The 12,916-nt window shown below is 64.7% G+C and overlaps 2 protein-coding genes across 19 annotated transcripts in view; one reads left to right on the top strand and one right to left on the bottom strand.

Annotated features, from left to right (window-relative positions):
• The window catches only part of MYO18A (myosin XVIIIA), a 40,157-nt gene extending 37,035 nt beyond the window's left edge, over nucleotides 1-3,122 (bottom strand). For 17 of the 18 annotated variants that reach the window (XM_069791190.1, XM_069791191.1, XM_069791169.1 and 14 more), the window contains exon 1: nucleotides 3,005-3,122. The gene's annotated coding sequence lies outside the window, so the exon portion shown is untranslated. Of the gene's footprint in view, nucleotides 1-70; nucleotides 181-3,004 lie in introns of those variants that run through there. The other variant, XM_069791170.1, reaches the window with a different exon arrangement.
• A 4,734-nt stretch (nucleotides 3,123-7,856) lies between these two features.
• CRYBA1 (crystallin beta A1) lies at nucleotides 7,857-12,553 on the top strand. The gene is given in 7 exon segments (XM_069791194.1): nucleotides 7,857-7,874; nucleotides 7,876-7,888; nucleotides 8,671-8,735; nucleotides 9,692-9,810; nucleotides 11,432-11,573; nucleotides 11,938-12,080; nucleotides 12,222-12,553. Coding segments are annotated over 7 exon segments (648 nt in total). The 3' UTR covers nucleotides 12,370-12,553.
• Nucleotides 12,554-12,916: the final 363 nt, after the last annotated feature.

Here is a 12,916-nt window from a genome sequence, read left to right as displayed (position 1 = left end):
CAGGGAGGGGGCTGCTGGGACCCCTTCCCGGGTCCACGGTGGGGGGACCCTCGGAAGTAGAGATGCTCACCAGGCAGGTGCTGGTTAGAACCGAGGCGCTGGGAGGCAGGCAGCCGGCGCGCTCTTTGTCCTCGGTGGTTTCTCTCCCCTGCACACACGCTCCCTCCCGGCCTTTGTACGCTCAACAAAAAAGGGGGAACAAGCGTTACCATCTGCATCGCTAATCGGGCAGCGCCGGCAGCCAGCGGCCTGGCCACGTGTGCCCCACGCAAGGCCACCGCTGGCAGGAGCAGGGCAGGGGGAACGGGAGCTTCGTGGGCTGGGTTGAAGACCCCAGCATCCTCCATGCACCGGTGCCCCCGGCCCACGTGGGATGCCATTGCGGTTTGCTCCCTTTTCAATGAGGAGGCTCCCGCCAGCGGCACGCACGTACTGGGGATGCTGGATGGGTGCAGCCCCACGCCGCGAGCAAGAGGCGGCTGCTGAGCGTCTTTCGGCTCCTGAATCAGACCCAACGCGCCTTCCGTGACTCAGCCCGGGCTCGCTCCGGGATTACCCATCGCCAGGCGTGTTCGGGGCAGCGGCGTGCATGAGCCATAACAGGGGAGGGAGAGGTGCCCGCGGGCGCCGGCTGTGCCTGGGGATCGCACGCAAGGACGCTGCTGTGACACCTGAGCTGGCAGGGGACAGCGGATGTCACCCTGGAAGGGCCGGGTGGCAGAAAGGGAGACCCAGCTCAAGGCCTCCAAACCCAAAAACCCTCCCTGAGCCCCCCCAGGCAGGAGCGAGGGGGATGTAACTTTCCCCTTCATCCCCTCACCACGGCCATGAGCCCCCGCATCCCTGCCAGGGCGCCGGGGAGTTTCAGGCAGGGAGGAAGGCGTTCACTGAAACTCCGGGCCACTCCTTCCCTCCTCGAGACGCAATCTCGTCCGACACGCTCCCCGCTCAGGGACCTGCAGTGCAAGTTTCCCAGTCGCTTGCCCTCCCCGCTCTGCTCCCCGCGCCGCGCCGCCGGCGGTAGGGCCACGCTTGCCCACCGCTTCGGCACAGGAGCTGGCGGCTGTCGCCTCCTTGGGCGCACCGTGTTGGGGCACCCCACGTCCCGGCTGTGCCTGGCTGGGCAGGGACAACGCCATGCCAGGGAGCAGGTGCCGCCGGCAGCAATGCCGAGCGGCCAGCCCAGCTCCCACACAGGGAAAAGGGGGCTGACCTGCGCGATGGCTTCCTCGCCTCCTTGCCAGACACAGGTTTTCCACAGAACAAGGAAATTTAGGGGGTTTCCAAATTCCTCTGAACTGCCTGCCCTTACGGACAACATTGGGATGCGTCACGAGGAAAACAATCGCGGATTTACCCGAGTCACAGCCAGGATGTGCCGCCAGGCTGTCTCCAAAGTGGGATTGAGGTCCTCCTGCCGCGGGAACCCCGTTTGCGGCAGCAAAAGGGACCAAGCCTGGCTTTGAAACGTCACCTTGGGCCGGCGGCAGGGGCCAGGAGGGTGCACAGGGTGCATGCGTGGGGTGTAGGCACCCGCCTCGCCCCAAAGCCGGGCAATAAACCAGTCTGGGAGTCCTTACAAAACAGAGGTGGCAGGGCGGCGATCGCTGCCAGGCTCTGCTGGGTGGGAGCGAAAGCGGGAAATGATTTAGCGACCAGCTGGGGGGAGGACAGGTGGGTCACAGCCCCGTTGCCATTGGGCACGTGCTTCCCCCCGCCACCCCTGCCCAGTTCTGGCCCCAGTTTGCAGCCAGAGCCCCTGCAGGGCCCAGCCCACAGTAAAGGCGAAGGGCTGAGCCACAGCTCCTCAGCGGGCAAAGTTCAGGGCTGATGCAGGCGCTGTGAAAACGCTCGGCTCCCGATGGGGGATGGAGCAGTGGGTGCTGCCGGGTGGGGGTCCCCGGTGCCGGCGTGCCAGAGCCAGCCTGGGGTGCGGGAATGCCGTCCGCCGCACACCCTTGCACACCCGCCGTGGGCCCACACTTTTCTGTAATTGCCCTAAGTTTAGCTCCAGCGCTCGTTGACCAGAGGATTTGCATCTCACAGGCCGGCTGGAAACCACACTATTTCTGGACGCGCGTCCCAGCCCTCACCCGCCGCTCTATATATTCCTCCCCGGGCAAATTAACATGCAGGCAGGCGCCGTGGTGGCCGCAGGCCCCACGAGCCCCCGCCGCCCCCAGCACAGCAGCTTGCTGCAAAGCCACCCACCCTCCCCTTGTGTCACCCCAGAAAGGGACCCAGGTGCCAGCGCCGGTGATGCGGTTAACGGTGAGCCGGGCTAATGGCTTCGGACTCAATTCCCCAGCGGTGCGGGAAAGGCCCGGGCCAGTGGTTTCTCCGTGGAAGCGGTGCCGGCCCGGAGGAACCCTGCTGTGGGTGCTGGGGCACCCAACGTGGGGCACCCTGCAGGGACAGGCTGGTTGTCCCCTCGCCGAGGGTGCGTGCCCACCCTGGGGACACAGCCACCCCCAGTGGGGTGCACGCACCTCCAGCACCCCACGGCGCGTGTGGTCAACGCGCAGGTGCTGCAATGCAACGGGGCTGCGGGGGGGGGACGGACACACACACACACACACACACGACACGCATCCAAACACGCCCCGCAGTGCAACGGCGAGCAGGCACAAGGTGACACAATGGGGGCCGCCGCACCCACGCACGCACACGCTGCGGGACACCAGGGGATGCACACGCACACGGGTGCTGCAAGACAACAGCGGGGCCATGCGCAGACACGCACCCCGCAAAAGCACGGGTGGGGGGTCGGGGGGGAGCAGGGGCGCACACGCACCCCCCCCTCCGCTTGTGCAACGGCACGGGCACACGCACGGGCACACGCACAGCCCGTGGAAAGGAAGGGAAGGGAAACGGGGGGGGGGGGGGAGCGATGCAGCCGCAGCCCGCCCCGCCCCGCCCCACGCCGGGCGCTGCGTGCCCCCGCCCCGGGGCCGGTACCGGTACCGGTTACCGGTAACGGTAAGGACGCGGTGGGGGTACTCACCCAGCAACGGCGGTGGAACGGGGCCCGGTACTGGCGGTGGTGGTGGTGGTTGGTGGTGGTGCCGGGCCCCGGCGGCGGCGGCGGCGGCGGCGGCGGCGGCGGCGGCAGCGCGGGGCGGGGCGGGGCGGGGCGGGTCCGCACCGGGGCGGGCACTGCCGGCTCTGCGCGCGCCGCCCGGCGCGCCGGGCGCGGCTCCGGTCGGTACGGGATGGAACGGTGTAAAACGAGGCGGGACGGAACGGTACGGTGGGGTTTTTTTGGGTTGGGGGGTTTTTTTTGGGTTTTTTTTTTCGGTTTATTCGGGAACGTTCAGGCGTTGCGATAGGCAGCTCCGGTGCGTAGCCGTAAGGCACGGTCGGTGCGTGTCCGCAGCGCACCCCGAATGTACCCACGGACGGGGTGCGCCCTGCAACACCCGTACCTGCTCTTAAACTGGGGTGTGCACTCATCCGCACCCCGCAGCGCACACGGGAACACGTGCAGGCCCGCTTTTGCCCATCTGGTGCACACACACACACGCGCGCGTGTGCTCACACGCGTGGTGAGCACGCAGCAGCAACGCGCGATCCCGCTGGCACAGCCCCGCAACACGCACCCGTCCTCGCCCTGCAACGCAACACGCGCACTGGAAAACACGCTCGCGGGCCGTGCGTTCACGCTGGTGCACGCGCAGCGCCGCGTGTCGCGCCAGCGCGCACGTTCCTGGGGTTCCTCTTTTCGGAAGGATCCCATCGAGAGCAGCGCCCGATCCGGCGTGGGGAGGGCTTCAGGCTGCTGGAGCGGGGTGGCCGGTCCCCACCGGCAGCTGCATGGGCTGAGCCTGGGGAATACAAAGCAGGACGTGGTGGAGCAGCCTGCAGAGCCATTTTGTGACCGGTGCTTCTCCTCACACCGCCTGTCCCCAGGGAAGGCTGTAAGCCTGCAGGAACCAGACTGTTCAGGACGGTGCCTGGCTGCCTTGGCCAGGAGACAGCACGTGATTAACGACGAGCATCTCTCAGCGAGCCCAGCAACAAGAGCCGCAAAGCCTTTGTTACACCCCTTCCACTCGTGCCCAGCTTTGGGACGTCACATCAGGGTCAGTCAGATACAACTAAAATCCTGCGGCACCCCCTTGACCACGCACGGCATGAAGGCCAGCAGTGGCTGCCCTAGGACAGATGGTTTCAGGACAAGCCCTGCAGCCTCTGTGCTGGGACAACCTCCCTTGCCATCGGACCTGGGAGCAGTTGGGCCACCGCTGGGCCCTTTGCGGGACGTGGGTGGCCCAGCAGCCTGGGGAAGCTGGAGCAGGGCTTGGGGAACAGGGACCCCAGATGCAGGCATCCACAAGCTCTTTCCAAAAGCACTTTTCGGGGAGCACTTCATCTCCGTTGGAAAGCTCAGGGTGGACAGAGGGACCTAGAGAGACAGGGGTCTGCCCCCAGCCCCATCCTTGCCACCTCCCACGGCTCCTGCCCTGCCCTGGGGCACCCCAGAGCGCTCACTCCAAAACCCTGCCACCGTCCATCGGAGGCTGAGCTGGGCTGAGCCACGTGGTCCTGGCCCTCCTGCAATGAGTGTGACAGGGCGAGGGAGACTTGGGTCTCCCTGCAGCCACAGCCTCACCACCTTGCCTTGCTGCGCAGCAGTGCCGGGCTCTATGCTAGCTGGAGGCTGAGCCCTGCCGTGCATGGGGGATAGGCCCCTGCCATCCAGCCCTCAGCATGGAGCACCTCTGCAGCAGCAAACAGCACCTTCACGAGCATTGGGAATCACACTGTGTTCACCCCCCCGTCTTGGGATATGCTTGCCTGGGCATCACAAGCCCCTGCTCCCTTGCAGGGGTAAGGCTGGGTATGATTTCCAGTGCACAGCACGTGCCCAGGACACGGCGCCACTGCAGCAGCGGAGCAGCACGTGTGTGCGGGAGCACGGCGACAGCAAGCTGGCAGTCGTGCAAGGGGCCCCGTGCTGGGCCTTGGGCCTCGGGACACGGCGATGGAGGAGACGCAGCCCTTGCAGCTGCAAAGGATGGTGGCAGCGAGCGCAGGCGCCTGCTTTTGTCACACTTTCCTTTGTCCCAGGCACGTGGCACCGAGCGCAGGGAGCCGCAGCCGTCCAGAAAGCAGGGACAGGGATGGGTGAGCTGGAGGGGAGGCAGAGCCCTGGCTCGGCTGCCGGGAGGGTTTTCCGGCTGCGGTGGCGAGGGGACACGTTGTGTGACTGTACTTCTGCCCTGCTTCCCCAGCACAGGCGGGTGAACAGCCGGTTACAGCCTGCGGCAGCTCCTGCTTCCTTATCGTGCTGGGCAGGTGGTGGCGGGGCTGATGCCGGTTGCAACTGCTGAGCCGTGGGACAGCGCAGGGTCCCCGGTGTCTCACACAGCCCTGCCACAAGCAGCCACCCAGCGGGGCCAGCCTCCTGCCACCTCCCCAGGGCTAAACACCTCTGTGCTTCCCGACAAGGCAGCCAGGTGCCCAATGCCCACAAGATCCCGTCCGACCTTGCAGCCCCTTTCCCTGGGCTGGGCTGCCATAAGAGCTTTCCCCTGGCATGGGGTTTCACAGGCACCAGCAAGCCCCGTGCCCAAGGAAAGTCTCTGTGTTGCCCAAAGCTTTTTAGGGAGAAGCGGGACAGAGCACTGGTGCCAGCGGCATTTTGTGGTGACCCCGGCGGGCGCAGACGGCTGGCCAGAGCGGCAAGGGCCCCGAGCCGGGCTGGGAGCGAAAGCATCTGTTTTGAAGCACCGTGGGGTTTCCTAAATAGGTCACTGCTTTTTTATAGTCTCTGGGATCTAGAAAAACCAGTTGTTCCAGACAACCCATGGACCCGCCAGCATCCTCGCAGCGGTGGCTCCCCGGGCGCTCGCCGCCGTCCCCCCAGGTCCTCGCAGGGAAGGGGGGGACCTGCCCCACCAACAGTGCTCGGTGTGAGCTTGGAGAGCGGTTGGGGAGCCCGCAGCACCCCGAGCCATACCCTGGGGTCCTGCTCTCTGCTGAAGGTGACCTGCCCTTGGCCATGCCGGACCTGGGGTGTGCGGGGGGGGGCCTTCCCCCGACCCTGCTCCTGGCCTGGGGTGGCTGCTGGCTCCAGGCTTTGCCCTGGGACTGTTTGCAGCCAGAGCCGGCGTTTTCCCTTCCAAGGGCAGCCAGGTGTGGGGTGTAGAGGGGTGTGCAGTGCCGTACACCCCTTACACAGGCTGTACACCCGCATGCGCCTGCTGCGGCGTGGCCTGCTTGGGATACGCTCTCCCTCTAGCGGCACCAAGCTCCTGGCAAAGCCTCCGCATCGCCGGGGCGGCCGAAGCCACGGCCAGGGCATGCCCGAGGGTCTGGAGGGAGCCGGGGGACGAGTTCCAGCCCGGCCTCCCCCTCGCAACCAGGGGTGCACATGGCAGGGTGTGCAGGGAGGGCGCCCGGCGGGCTTTGCAGGAGTGTTCCCACCACCAGCCCCACTTTTTTGGCAGCCCCGCAGCGGGCAGGTGGCTCTGCTCCTCCCTTTCCCCGACCCCACGTTTGCCGGGATGTGGCAGTACAGTCAGCCCCGGGAGCCAGAGTCAGCCTCAGGGGTGCAACCCCACAGCTCTGCTTCCCAGTCATCCCCCCAGCTTGGCCAACCCCATCCCCATCCCCGTGCCCCCCACAGCGCCCAGGCTCGGTTGCCGCGCGTGGCAGCAGCCGGCGAGGGCAAAAGCCCCGGCGAGCCCCAGCTTCCCCCCGCTATGGCAGAGCGCTGCCTGCAGAAGGGGTCGCCCAGGACCCCTCTGGGCCCCCTCAGGCTGGGCTGGTTGGGTGCCATCCCTGCAGCACGGCCCCGCCACGGTCCCCCGGGCCGGGTGCCAGGCCGTGCCGCCGCGGGCAGCGCTGACGGGGCATTTTGTTTTGTGCCGGCCGCCCGGCGGGGAGACAAAAGGGGCAGTCAGACGCGGGCGGTGCATTGTGCCGGCAGCCATGCGCTGAGGCAGCAGCCTGCGCCGCTGCGCTCGCCTCGTGACCCCCAATGGCCTGGGCCTGTGCCCGCCATGGCACCCTGGGGCCTGCAGCGCCCACCCTGCCCAGGGCCCTTGAGGGAGCCATGCTGCTGGGAAGGGGGAGCGGGAACTGGTTGTCATGGTTACTGTGAGGCCTGAGGCCTAGGGGTGCCTCGTTGCCAAGGTTACCGCAGGCCTGAGGCCTCCCAGGCCCGTGGCGGCTCCCCCCAGGGGGAACAGGGCCGGAGCGATGGCACCGCTGCATGGAGCTGAGGGGGGCGAGCACCGGGGCTCAGTGCGGCCATGGGGCTGTGGTTGCCGGGCCGGTGAATGGGAAGCCCCACACTGGCTCCCAGTGTGCTGGGAGGAGCAGCCTCACGGTCCCCTCTTGCCCACCATGAGGCCACGGTGGGAGGAGGGTGTCCGCACCGGCATGGAGATGGGGACCCGCCGTTGGCCGGCAGAGCAGGGCAATGGTGGTGCTCGGTAGGCACCCAGCTGAGCCTACCACCCGCGGGGTCTCACCGGGAGGGTGCCGTGCCATCCCCACTGTGCCAACCGGTGCCAGGGCTGGGCCAGCCCCCACGCTTGCCCCATGACGGCGCGGTGCATTGCCCCTGGAAAATGCCAGAGCAGTCAAAACGTTGAGTCATTTGTGCCCAAGATTATCTGTGCAAACAGCCGCCCCGATTATTTTTTTTTTTATTATCAAAATTTTTTTTTTTTTTCTTTTTCCCTAAGAATGTGGCTCAGACCATGGGGATGAGCAGCTGAAATCTCCGGGGATCAGTGGGACAATGCCAGAGCAAGCATTGTGCTGACGGCTCTGCAAACACTGGCACCGGCTCCCGGCCAGCAGCACCCTATAAAAGCCGAGCCGCTGAAGTAGGCAAACATTACATGGGCGAAGCAGCAGTAACCGCCTGAGCTAGGTGAGTCCTGGGACCGATTCGCACCTCTCCCACCTCGCCCCCTGCTCGCCCCTGCCGCTGCCGGCTTGCCGGGCAGACACCCTTCCTCCTGCCTGGTGGCAAAAGACACCCAGAGGGACAGTCGCCATTTCCCGTGGCAAAAGACAGGCTCACATGTCCCTGCTGGCAGCCAGGGTGGCTGAGAGCCCCTCTACCGCAGGGCACCCCGCTCCTGGCACCCACCTGGACCTGGTCACCGGCACGGCACACCGGTTGGCATCTCCCACCATTAGCCGGGGCCATCCGTGGGAGCCCACCGCGCCTCCCAAGAGAGGCATAGCTGGGGTGCCGGGGCAGGGACAGAGGCGCAGGCGGATCTCTTGGACACCGCCATGTACCGGGCAGCCCTTGCCCCCCACCGCAGCTCCCTGCTCCAGTTCGGGGATGTTTTTCCTAGCAATGGCCTGGCCTTGGGGAAGGAGAAGGGGGAGCTGGGCACTGTGCCCTGGCAGGTGTGCCGGCTCCGTGCCACGGCTGGGAGGAGGAAAGGGGCACCGCACGGTGAGAAGGGAGCATCCTGCTTTGGATGTGTCCCGGAGCCCCCTGCCTTGCCTCCACACTGTCCTGCGGCTAGCAAGAGGGTCTCGCTACGACTGGCATGGCTTGTCCCCAGCAGCGGGGCAGCTGCCTTCGAACAGGCGCCGTGGGCAGCGGGCACAGAGCCGGCCCCCAGCCCCATGAGCAGGCAGCAGGGATGCACAGGGGCACGCTGCGGTACAAATGGCTTTTCCTTCCTTCTCCAGACACCGTTCCAGCAGCAAAGATGGCTCAGACAAACCCTCTGCCTGTCCCCATGGGCCCTTGGAAGGTATGTCCTTGCACCCCCTGTACCTCGCCTTTCCCAGTGTGCAGGTGGGACACGGGGAGAGGGACAAAGCCAGTCTTCGGGGCCAGGAAAGCTGCACAGCGGGCAGTGAGGCAGGGGGGAGCACAGGAAGCAAGGTACCCCTGTTCTCTGCCCACGGGAACTTGCCTCCCACCTGCTCACGCCCCTCCCGGGTGTTTTTCGTAAGCCTCTTTGCAGCACCCTGGCCCAGCCGTGCCCTGCTCTTACTGGTTGTCCTGTGCCATGCAGTTAGAGCAGTCCCCAAAAGCCACACGCTGTTATTCGCCCTCCCCTGTCAGTGCAGGCAGGGTAGGCAGGGGCCAGCCAGGCACGAGGGCTGCAAAGGGGGCAGTGGGCACAGCGGAGCAAGGTGGGGAGCAGCCCCAAGGGGTCTGGCAATAGCTATGGGGACACGGTTCGAGGAAAGAGCTGAGAGGGAGAGGAGAAGCATGTGCGCAAGCAGGGTGCACCCCGCCGAGGCCTGGAGCTGTCGTGGGAGAGGAGAGCATCAGCCACAGCCCACCGGGGAGTTCCCCCTCGCCCTTTCCCCCGTTAATCCTCTTTGCCCTAGAGCTTTCGGAGCAGAGGCCGGGAGAACCGCCAGCCACAGCCCTGCCACCCGCCTGTCCCAGAACGGCTCCGCTCCTCTCTCCAGACGGCACCACTGCCCCGGGAACTGATCTCCGCAGGGGTGAGCAGGAGAGTGGAGCGGGGGCCAGCGTGTGGCTCCCCCGACACCAAGGCAGGGCGCCGCGGGGCCAGCAGTGCAGGGATGCGTGGAGGCATGTGGGGCTGCGTCCCAGCCCAGAGGGGTGCCCGGTGCAGCCTCCGCCGGCTCTTCCCTGGACGGAGCGCGACCCTCTGTCTCGAAGAGGCGCTGAATCGCCTGGGACCGCTGCCGTGCGGTTCCCAACTTGGCAGCTCGCTCTCCGTTCCAGATCACTGTGTACGACCAAGAAAACTTCCAGGGCAAGAGGATGGAGTTCACTTCAGCCTGTCCAAACATCATGGAGTGCGGCTTTGACAACATCCGCTCCCTGAAGGTGGAGTGCGGCGCGTGAGTACCTGGCTGCCAGTGGTGGGGATGCTTTCCCAGGCGGGCTGGCGGGACTAGGGGTGCCTGAGCATGGAGCAGGGCTGGCTGTCCTTACTTTGCTCAGCTGGGGGAAGCCAGGCACGGGGGATGCCACCCTCCGAGGGTAGAGCAGCCAGCGCTGGGCAGCACCGATACAGACAGAGGGCCAGAGGACGGTGGCAGTGGCTTTGGCATTATCCAAAACTGCCTCCCGCAGTCTGGGAGCAGCCAGGTTTGGAGCTCCCTGGTGCCCAGCAGGGATGCTGCCCAAGGATGCAGCGATCAGTGCTCAGCAAGTGGTTCTTGAGCTCAGCCTGGTCCCCATCCTGCCTGTGTAACCCTGTGAAGTATCGTGCCTAAGAACCACTGTTTCATGCCCCAGGGCCCAGTCCTGCTCTGCCCCACGCTTTCCCCACACTGTGTAGCTCCCCAGGGCCAGAGCAGAGCCTTCCCGCAGTCTGCGCTGGGCTGCCCCAGTCGCTGATAGGGGTAGGGAGCAGAGCCGGGCTTCTCTCTGCGCATGGGAATCTTCCCTGGCACAGGCAAGACATCGCCCGAGCTGCTCCGAGACGCTGTGTGTAAGGAGCGGTCCCCAGGGCAAGCATCCCGCTGGGGCTGGGGAAGCAGACAAGATAGATTTGCGCTGCTATATTTAGGATTTGTAATGCTAATGGGATTACAGCGGCATGCGTGCTCACACCGTAATCAGCTCACTGCTCCAGTTGACGTGTTCCTAATCAGGCTGTTCACCTTGCACGGGGGGAGGCCGACTGCGAGACATGGGACCGAGTCTCAGTTTTGGTCGGTGGCAAGAGGCCCTCGACCCCCCCAGCTCAGTGTGTCCCTCAGCACCCCGCGTACCCAAAAAGCAGGGGGTCTGTGGGCTGCACAGCCTGTGCCATCTTCCTTCCAGCCTCCACCCCAGCCTCTGCCTCCCGGCTGCGGCTGTCCCGTCCCCAGTCTCTGTAAGGGGACGTGCCCAGGAGAGGTCTCCAACCTGGGGACAGGCAGGCTCTTGTGTGGGCAGCACCAGGGCTTACAAAATGTGTCCTGCAGGGCGGAGGCACCCCTCTCACCTCTCCTTGTTTGTTTTCAGCAAAGAGGGGGACCCAGAAAGGGGAAAGGCAACAGCTCCCTGCCTGGCCCAGAGCCAGATGAGTTCTGCCTGGTTTGGGCATTAGGAATTGAGGTCTTTCCAGCTGTACCAGGTTGTAATTGGGAAACAAGTAAGAAATGAGGCCTTTGGGAGAGAAGGGCAGCCAGCGGCATCCCATGGCATGCTAATGCGATGCCGGTCTGCGTAAATAACCACAGAGCAGTTAGGGGAAAGCGAGCCACCCTCGCAGGCTGGGCCCCTCGAGGGAGAGGGAGGGACCCCATCACCCGCCTCAGCCAGGGGATGCTGGCGCTGCCACGCAGGCAGCGTCCCAGGCACCAGACACGGTTACACATCCAGCACCTCTTCCTTTCCTCCCGGACTTGTGGGCAGAGGCCAGACCCCAACCTCTTCCTTGCACCTACATCTATGCCCTGGTACCAGCCCCGAGCAGGAGGCCCAGAGCTGCCACAGGAAGCCCTGGCAGCCCTTGCTCTGTTTTTGCAGCTGGGTCGGTTATGAGCACACCGGCTTCTGCGGACAGCAGTTCATCCTGGAGAGGGGAGAGTACCCACGCTGGGACGCCTGGAGTGGCAGCAACGCCTATCACATCGAGCGCCTGATGTCCTTCCGCCCTGTCTGCTCCGCTGTGAGTGTCCTGGCTCCTACGGAGCTCTCGCGTCTCTGATGCCATTAAAATGTCCAGGGCAGTAGCGCCAGGGCAAGGGAGCGAGCCTGAGACAGCAGCTGTGACATAGCTGTCACTGACACCTCCCAGGTCAACCCCTGCCCCATCCTGGCCCAGCACCACCCTGCTGAGCACCTCCACACATCTGGGTTATGGGAAAACCAGCACCCCACCCCCAAAAAAGCCAGGCCAGGGTCTGAACACCTCTGTCTCCAGAAAACCCTGTGAGCAATGCCATAGGGAGGAACAGGCATTGCCCCACTGTTCCCATCCACGCTGCAGAGGGAGCACTGCCTCCCCCTCACCCCCTGCTCTTCCCCCCCAGAATCACAAGGAATCCAAGATCACCATCTTCGAGAAAGACAACTTCATCGGCCGCCAGTGGGAGATAGGCGACGACTACCCCTCGCTGCAGGCCATGGGCTGGGCCAACAACGAAGTGGGCTCCATGAAGATCCAGTGTGGCGCGTAAGTGATGGGCAAAGGACCACAGGGCAGGGACAAACCGCTGCCGTCGCTGTGCTACCACAGCTGGAGGGGGGACACCCCATAACCCCCGGCTTACCTCTTGTCCCCCTTACGGCCGCCTGACGACTCCTTTTCTTCCAGCTGGGTTTGCTACCAGTATCCCGGGTACCGTGGCTACCAGTACGTCCTGGAGTCTGACCACCACGGAGGAGACTACAAGCACTGGAGAGAGTGGGGTTCGCACGCCCAGACCTCCCAGATCCAATCCATCAGGCGTGTCCAGCAGTAACTCCGCACTTTCCAGTACATCGTTGCAAGGTTTCTAAAGCTCACCGGCTCCCTTTTGGTGCTAATACTCCCCTCCTGAAATAACCACCCCTTCTTGTACTGCAACTGCTTATGGAACAACACTCCCAAACGGTACCAACTGCCACAATTGCCAATAAATGTGACTGAAAGAAAAAGATAAACCAGCTTGGTGTTTGCTGTTGAGTGTTTGGGATTAAAGTCACACATCCCTGTGCCAGTAGCAGGGACCAGACTCTTCCCTGCTTATTTTAAGCAGGGCTGAAGCCCGGTGGGGTTCACACCAAGGCAAGTTCATCCCCCAACTGTCTCGTACACACAAACACAGCAGCCAAAACCCCAGCTCTGCGCCGCGTGGCTTCCTTTCCTCCCTGCCCTCCCCTGTCGAGGTAAAGGACACTCCCAGCCCCCTGCCCCACCGAGCACCCACGTACACAGAGCCACTGGTGCCGCGCTGCTCGTGGGTTTTGGGGCCAGTGCTGTCAGCCTTGAGGGAACGAAAGTCGAGTCATGAAAGTCGTCAGCCACGC

This window comes from Haliaeetus albicilla, chromosome 9 (assembly GCF_947461875.1).
Source record: "Haliaeetus albicilla chromosome 9, bHalAlb1.1, whole genome shotgun sequence".
Classification (NCBI taxonomy): Eukaryota; Metazoa; Chordata; class Aves; order Accipitriformes; family Accipitridae; genus Haliaeetus; species Haliaeetus albicilla.
The sequence above is the reverse complement of the archived record's forward strand: the minus strand, read 5'-3'. Positions and strand labels throughout refer to the sequence as shown.